This window comes from Juglans regia, chromosome 11 (assembly GCF_001411555.2).
Source record: "Juglans regia cultivar Chandler chromosome 11, Walnut 2.0, whole genome shotgun sequence".
Taxonomy (NCBI): Eukaryota; Viridiplantae; Streptophyta; class Magnoliopsida; order Fagales; family Juglandaceae; genus Juglans; species Juglans regia.
In genome coordinates, this window is record NC_049911.1 from 8,323,375 (window position 1) to 8,331,689 (window position 8,315).

The following is an 8,315-nucleotide window of genomic DNA, read 5'->3' on the forward strand; positions in this document are numbered from 1 at the left end:
TTCATTTTTTTCAAATTTTTTCAATATATTTAAATATTTAAAAAAAATATTTTAATATACTTAAAATTATTTCCTTAATCACTAAATAAAATAAAATAAAATTGACAAGCGGTCTAATTGAGCAGTAAGCTTGGGAGGGTAAAATAGTTTTTTCCTTAAAAAATGTCAATCATTTATTATATATATCATCTAATTATTTATTTCTTTGTAAGAAGATAATAATTAAGAGAATGATGAATAAAATTTATCTTCTCAATTATAAATATGTCAATTTGTTTTTCTCAGCTCTAATTTTAAATGTAGAAAGGTATGTATTTGCACTTCGGGCTTATTAAGACGGCCTCAGGCCTAATCCTTGTTCGGGGCTCCAATACAAATACCGGGCAGGCCTGGCCCACGATCTGGCTGATTCCCTATCCAATACCAAGTTTCTTCTTCTGCCTTGCATAGGAACACAGGGAGTGTCTCTTCAATGGCGTCGACGCTCACCTCGTTATCCTCAGTTCTCGGCCAACCTCACTGCGGGCTCCGCCTCAAGAAGCTCCACAGTAGATGCCGATTAAGCCTCGGTTTTCTCTCCCCACTGAAGACCCAGGCTTCCTTCGGGAGCTGCTTCTACCACCGCGCGCCACTGCCACTCAAAACGACATTTACTTTCGGCTCCTCTTCCAGAAGCTTTTTCCAAAAAAATATCTGTCTTCCTGAAGGCCCATTCCTTCAACACTTCATCGCTCAAGCTGCTCTCATTGCCTCCTCCGAAGCCCAGCCCGAGTAAGTTTTCCCACTTCGCGTATTATAATCAAGTGTTTGACATATTCTTCAATTATTGAGCGTTGTTAAAGCTATTGATTCTAGACTTCTAGTGCTTTACAATGGGAATTGATTGTATTGTTACATAGTCACATGAATTATGTTTTGCCAAACATTTCTTTAGTGGCTGCTGTCTTGCTCTCAAATCATTAACAAATAAAATCCCAACCCTAAGGTGCAAAGTCTATCTGAATTAATACCAGAATGAATAATTTTAGTGTTACGATCCCACATCGACTAATGCTTCATGAGTGCTTCTATAAAAGCAGGAGGGTTCATGTAATTGGCATTGAAGAATTAAGTGAGATCATTTTCTGGAGGTTGAGAATCCCTCGAAGATTCTCTGCAAGATTCACTATGGAATCTTGATCATTCCATCTGAGTTCTTTGTGCTTGTATATTGCTCTCCCTTGTGTGCTTCTGAGTGATTGACAGTGAGGATCTAAAAGGATCTTTGCAAGTGGTATAAGTAGTAGTCGATCTTGTGGACATGGTGATGGCGGATGGTACTCGTGCCGCCATGAAAGGTCGACTAGACGGATATCAGAAACAGCAAGAAATAGTTCATAAGCAGTTGGAGAACCATCAGCAAGCTATCCATGGTATGGCAGAAAGGTTAGGACAATTTTCTGACATGTTGCGTTCTGTAGTTAAAATTGTTAATGAAAACTCTCGTCGTGATAGAGAGGTTTCTAATGAACCTAGAGGTCAGGAGGATAGGCCTGTGTTTCAGAGGAATTTTCGATTAGATTTTCCAAGATTTGCTGGTATTGACACTGCGGGTTGGGTCTTTAAGGCCAACCAGTACTTTGATTTTTATCAAGTACCTTTCCATAAAAATTTAATGGTGGCTTCATACCATATGGAAGGAGAAGCATTGGTGTGATACCAAAATGCTTTGGACTTGGGGCAGTTCAATTCTTGGGAATCTTTAGTGGTAGCAATGCAAGTCAGATTTGGACCATCTAATTATGATGATCCAATGGAAGTATTAACCAGACTTAAACAAACATCTTCTGTTAGTTTGTATAAATCTCAGTTTGAAGTATTGTCAAATAGATTGAAAGGCTTGTCTGAAAAACATAAGCTGAGCTGCTTTGTTAGTGGATTGAAAGACGAGATAAGGCTGCCTGTAAAGATGTTTAATCCACTAAATCTTGGAGCTGCTTTTGGTTTAGCCAAAATGCAGGAGGAGTATGTGTTGTCCTCGAGGAAACCTTGGAGACAGATTGGGCATTATAGTGATAAAGGGCCTATTGACCATGGGGGTGATTTATCTATTAGAGGACAGAGGAGCATGGTTCCTGTAAGAAAAATTACTTCTGCTCAAATGGATGAAAAAAGGAAAAAATGCATTTGTTATCATTGTGATGACAAATGGAGTCCTAACCATATTTGCAAGGCCTCAAATGTGTATTTTTTGCATGGGGAAACTAGTGTTGAGCATGAAGTGGTTGACAGTAGTGAAGGAGATTTGTTGCCTGCATCTAATGAAGAAGGGAAGAAGGACAATGAAGAACTTGAGGTCTCATTAAATGCTATCTCAGGTTGCATTAATAGTAATGCTATGAAGTTACTGGGGAAGATTGGTTCCATGTCTGTTGAAATTCTTGTAGACTCAGGTTCCACTCATAATTTTCTGGATCCTTTGGTAGTGGAATCTGCGAAATTGAAGGTAATAGAGGATGGTGGTTTGCAAGTTAGAGTGGCAAATGGAACTAAAATATTCAGTCAGGGTACAGGTGAAGAGATGTTTAGTATTAAAGGTATTAAATTCAGTATTCCATTTCATGTCCTCACTCTTGGTGGATGTGACATTGTGTTAGGAGTTCAATGGCTGAGGTCTTCTTTAATGGTGTATTCAAACTCCATGGGTTACCTAAAACAATTGTGTCTGATAGAGATGTGGTTTTTACCAATTTATTCTGGAGGGAGTTGTTCAAGATGCAAGGGACTACTTTGGCTTATAGCTCAACTTACCATCCTCAATCTGATGGTCAAGCTGAGGCATTGAATAAGTCCGTGGAGGGTTACTTGAGATCCTATGTGGGATCTAAGCCTAAGAGTTGGTGCACGTGCCTGCCAATGGCAGAATGATGTTATAACACCACTGTGCATTCCTCTACTAGTTTTTCACCATTTTAGGCTTTATATGGGTTCCCTGCTCGCAAGTTGTTGACATATGTTCCGGGCACTACTGCTAATGCAGCAGTGGATCAGCACTTGAAGTCGAGGGATGAGATATTGTCATTGTTAAAGCAGAATTTGAATAAGGCTCAGGAAAGAATGAAGTTGTTTGCTGATAAGAAGAGGTCTGGGAGAGTGTTTGCAGCAGGTGATTGGGTCTTTCTCAAGTTGCAGCCTTATAGACAAAAGTCTGTAGCCATGAGACACAACATGAAGTTGGCCCCGAGGTATCATGGTCCATTTCAGATCCTTGAGAGGATTGGGTTGGTAGCTTATAAGATGAATCTACCCTCCTCAAAAATTCATCCTGTCTTTCATGTCTCTTGTTTAAAAAAGAAACTCGGTGATCAGATTTTTCCATTGTCTACTTTGCCCCTAGTTGACAAAGAAGGTAGTGTACAGCCTGAACCAGAAGCAATTTGGGGAGAAGGGTGAGGAAAGTAGGGAACCATACCTCTACTGAAGTGCTTGTCAAATGGGTAGGGGCCGCCTTTGAGGATAGTTCATGGGAATTGCTCTGGGACCTTAGAGCTTCATATCCCCATTTAGTGGGCACAATTCTGTGATGTGTCATGGGTGCCTTGTGGGCAAGGCCTTGAAGAGGTAGGGATTGTCACGGGTGTAGTGGGCGGCCTTGAAGAGGAAAGGGGAGAATGGAAGTGCATTCTGTGTAGAAGGGGAATAACGGAATTAACTGATTGAGAGCAACAGAAATAACGAAATGAAGTCCCTTAGTGAAACGATGCGTTTTGGTCTGTTGTAAGGAATAAGTAAAACGGCACGTTTCATCTTTGTTGCATTCTTGCTTTGCGTTTAGCTTTTTGTAGTTTGCGTTTTGGGTATTAGAACATTACATTGTTTTCTGCTTCACGACTGCTTCTATAAAAGTAGGAGGGTTCATGTAATTGGCATTGAAGAATTAAGTGAGATCATTTTCTGGAGGTTGAGAATCCCTCGAAGATTCTCTGCAAGATTCGCTATGGAATCTTGATCATTCCATATGAGTTCTTTGTGCTTGTATATTGCTCTCCCTTGTGTGATTCTGAGTGATTGACAGTGAGGATCTAAAAGGATCCTTACATTAAGGCGCATAATATGGCCTAGAAAGCCACTGCTTCCACCTTTGCTGTGTCCCTGGCTTATTGTGCACAGCTTTAGAGTGGTTTGACACAACTCAAAAAACGGTTCCATTTAGGCAAACTCAGCCAATTAAAAAAAAAAAGACGTGCTTTTAGTGCACTCTTTGAATCACTCATTAGTACCGGTTCAATTGGTTGATTCAGACCAATTCTAGCAGATTTCACAACCTACTTTAGCCTATTCAAAATTGTGTTTCTTTTTTAGATTGTGCTTGAGAGATGAATTTTATTTTTAATTCTCGTGTGAAAATACAACTAAACAGAGTTGACATTTTTATTCTAGTGTTAAGTAAGAAGAGTAGAAAACTTAAAAGATAAAACATAGAGTTCTTTAATTTATTTAGTTACATAGAAAAAACTAGGATTGGAATGGGTATTTTTTATTAAATCTGACTGTCTGCAAAATACTACCATAGCCGCGACGTTATAAATTAAGAGTATTTATATTCATCGTATACAATAATATTTGAGGCAAAAAAATAGGATACTTGAGGTTGAATCCATGAATTGCAGGCTTATTGAAACTATTTAGATTATGATATTTTCACTAAAGTTAGTCAATGAATTCAAGGTTTAAACTCTTTTATACATAGTTTTGAATGCACGAAATGCATTATATGATTTTTTAAATATTTTTATTAACATTTAAATACCTGATTTAAACTTGTCGTGAATCACCCAATGCAACAAATTGAATCATCCGATTCATTGAATCAGTCCTTCCCCGATTCTGAGTCCAATATCAATTTTACGAGCTTTGTCCAACTCAACTTTAATGCATCACCAATATGGACTTCTTAGCAAATTTAGCGTGCAAAGCTTCCATTTTTCTCTCCCTAATTTGATTGTGTTGCTGCGTTTTTTCAGAATCTCTCCCTCAGTTCTTTCCCTCTTTGAGAGAACAATGGAGCAACTAGATTTTTTCTATTGTAAAATGAATTTTCATGTACTTATCAAAATAAATAAATAAATTCTCTCCCAATTGCAAATTATGTGACTTGTATCTCATACCTCTATGTTTTCGCCTTGATTTATGTGTCTAGCCAACTACCAGCTTCTAAAGTCACTTTGAGTGGGCGTATCTATCATGAGACTTACGGATGTCAAATGAATATCAATGATATGGAGATTGTCCTATCTATCATGAAGAATGCTGGATATAGTGAAGTGGTGGATGATCCTGAGAGTGCAGAGATCATTTTTGTCAACACTTGTGCTATCAGGGACAATGCAGAACAAAGGGTGTGGCAAAGGCTCAATTACTTTTGGTTTCTCAAGAGAGAATGGAAGAGCAATGTCAAAATCGGAAGGTCAAATTCCCTGCACCCTCCAAAAGTTGTGGTCTTGGGATGCATGGCCGAGAGGTTAAAGGACAAGATACTTGATGCGGACAAAATGGTCGATGTGGTCTGTGGACCTGATGCTTACAGAGACTTACCACGCTTGTTGGAAGAGGTAGACTATGGTCAAAAGGGGATAAACACTCTTCTTTCACTTGAAGAGACCTATGCTGATATTAATCCAGTTCGAATCTCGAAAAATTCAGTTACTGCTTTTGTTTCTGTGATGAGAGGTTGCAATAATATGTGCTCCTTTTGCATTGTTCCTTTTACAAGAGGCAGGGAGCGGTCACGTCCTGTAGAGTCTATAGTGAAGGAGGTGGGGGAGCTTTGGAAAGAAGGCGTGAAAGAGGTAACGCTTCTTGGCCAGAATGTAAACAGCTATAATGATGCATGTGTGGACGAAAAAGAAGTTGAACCCGGGACTAATTGGAGACATAGTGAAGGCTTTTCCAGTATGTGCATGGTCAAAAAAATGGGTTTACGTTTTTCTGATCTATTGAATCAACTATCCTCAGAATTCCCGGACATACGGTTCAGATACACATCCCCACATCCTAAAGATTTCCCTGATGAGTTACTCTATCTAATGCGAGACAGACATAATATTTGCAAATGTATCCATTTACCTGCACAAACTGGGAATAGCAAAGTACTTGAAAGGATGCGTCGGGGATATACCCGAGAGGCATACTTAGATCTTGTGCAAAAGATACGGAGAATTATTCCAGATGCGGGAATAACCAGTGATTTCATATGTGGTAAGTCTTATCAGATTCTTGTATTTTCTTTACTTATGACGCATGTTTTGTTGCAGTCTAGTGTTCAAAGAACATCAACTAGTATACTCTTTGATTTGACCTTTTGTAAATGTGAATGATGTTTTAGAATTTTACTTGTAGAATACTTATAGACCTCCCTTCTATTGTGTCCAATAAAATTCTTTAGGATAAAAATATAAAAGATTAAGCCATCTTGGAAGTGAAGCTTCTCTATGTGGATGTCTTTTTTCTTACTGCAAAAGAATGTTAGAGATCAGATGACCAACCATGTGACAATTTTGATACTCTTTAAGCGAATGACACCAATCTATTGATCATCAGCCTACATGCTTGCAAATACCATGTTAATTCTTATTTTTCATTTCAAATACCATGCCATCATTGCACTTTTTGCACTCTTTCATTATTGATGTATTATTTGATCTCTCAGGGTGACATGAGGCCATCTCGTCCCAGTCACATTCTTTTATCCTGTAAATAGAAAATCAATACATTATTATTAAGTATTTATAATTATTTTATAATGACGTTGCTTTTATTTTTTAAACCATGCCTGGTTTGTATTGTTGTGATGCTTTATAAGTTATGAGAGAAATTTTCACGCCTTCCTAGTTTTTTACTCACTATTACTACTATTTTGTGATTTTGCTGTTTTCTGTGCATGAGAAATAGCATGATATAAATAACCTTGTAAAAAGTTATTCTGGTAATAGATGGTCTGTTCGGATGCCTCAGCCTGAAATTACAATTCACAATTCATTGCTATCTTTCACTCTGTGAAAGCTTAGACTCTTGCTTAATTCCCTCTTGAATTACTCCTTTTCTGCAGGATTCTGTGGTGAAACAGAGGAGGAACATGCAGACACACTAAGCCTTGTTAAGATTGTTGGTTACGATATGGCATACATGTTTGCGTATAGTATGAGGGAGAAAACCCATGCCCATAGAAACTACATTGATGATGTTCCTGAGGAAGTCAAGCAGAGGCGACTGACTGAACTGATCGATGCTTTCCGTGAGAGTACAGGTCAATGTTATGACTCTCAGATTGGGACTGTACAACTAGTGCTGGTTGAAGGACCGAATAAGAGAGCTCCTGATACGGAGCTTATTGGAAAGAGTGATAGAGGTCATAGAGTTTCATTCATTAATCTTCCAGTACCATATTGTGATGATAATTCTAACGGGAAACGAAACCCTGTAGTTGGTGACTATGTGGAAGTTCATATATTGAAATCTACTCGAGCAACGCTCTTTGGAGAGGCAATCGCTATAACTAAATTGAGTTCATTTTACAACAATATAGTTGAAGAAGCTGTTGCTTGTGAAAGCAGAAGTTGAAAATTGGCCAGTTCTAAACTGGCAATTTTGTCTCCCCTTTCCCTTGAAAGCAATGTACAATATCAATCTTGTTTAACATTGGTTGAGCAGCTTCATACTCGGTGATTAAGATCTCATTTGGTTACAATGATGACCAAAGGAGCTTCAAACTGTAGCCGATGACCAGCAACTTCCATATAGTGTAGAGGTTCAGCAATTTTTCAATTAGTATGTGCAGATTGAAAATGCAATGTACATTGAACAGACCTTTTTTTGATCCTAGTCTATCATTTTCTAACTACATGTGGATTCTGTATTTATATGTTTCCAATGCAATTGCTTATGTGGATTCTTTTTTGTAGTTAAGCTGTTCAGTGTGAACTTGTTGCATCACGAGGAAGGGAACTTTGGTGTTCTGGTTGAAGAAACCATCAGCAACAGAAACCAAAGGAAATATTTGAGTCATTCTTCTTTTCATTTTGTTTTCTGGGTGGTAAACGACAAGGATGGATGCACATCCCCATGTCTTCTCTGAGCTAATTGCTTTATCACAGTTCCTTCTTTTTTGACCCAACAGAGATGATAATTGGAATATCATTGGCATCGACGAAAATGTGTTACTGACTCGAGTTTGGCCTAGTAATGCGTTATCGTGATCAGCATATTGCGTCAAACATAAGCATTTTCAGCACGTATAAAGTGGTCAGTGAACAGAGCGGGCCCTGCCCCGCTCACCC

At 38.4% G+C, this 8,315-nt stretch overlaps 1 protein-coding gene across 1 annotated transcript; it reads left to right on the forward strand.

The window, feature by feature from the left end:
• Positions 1–435: 435 nt before the first annotated feature.
• On the forward strand, positions 436–7,944 carry LOC108992043 (CDK5RAP1-like protein). Its single transcript, XM_018966489.2, has 3 exons — positions 436–771; positions 5,180–6,237; positions 7,088–7,944. The coding sequence occupies exons 1-3, from the start codon at positions 473–475 to the stop codon at positions 7,597–7,599; spliced, it is 1,869 nt and encodes a 622-aa protein (XP_018822034.1). The 5' UTR covers positions 436–472; the 3' UTR covers positions 7,600–7,944.
• Positions 7,945–8,315: the final 371 nt, after the last annotated feature.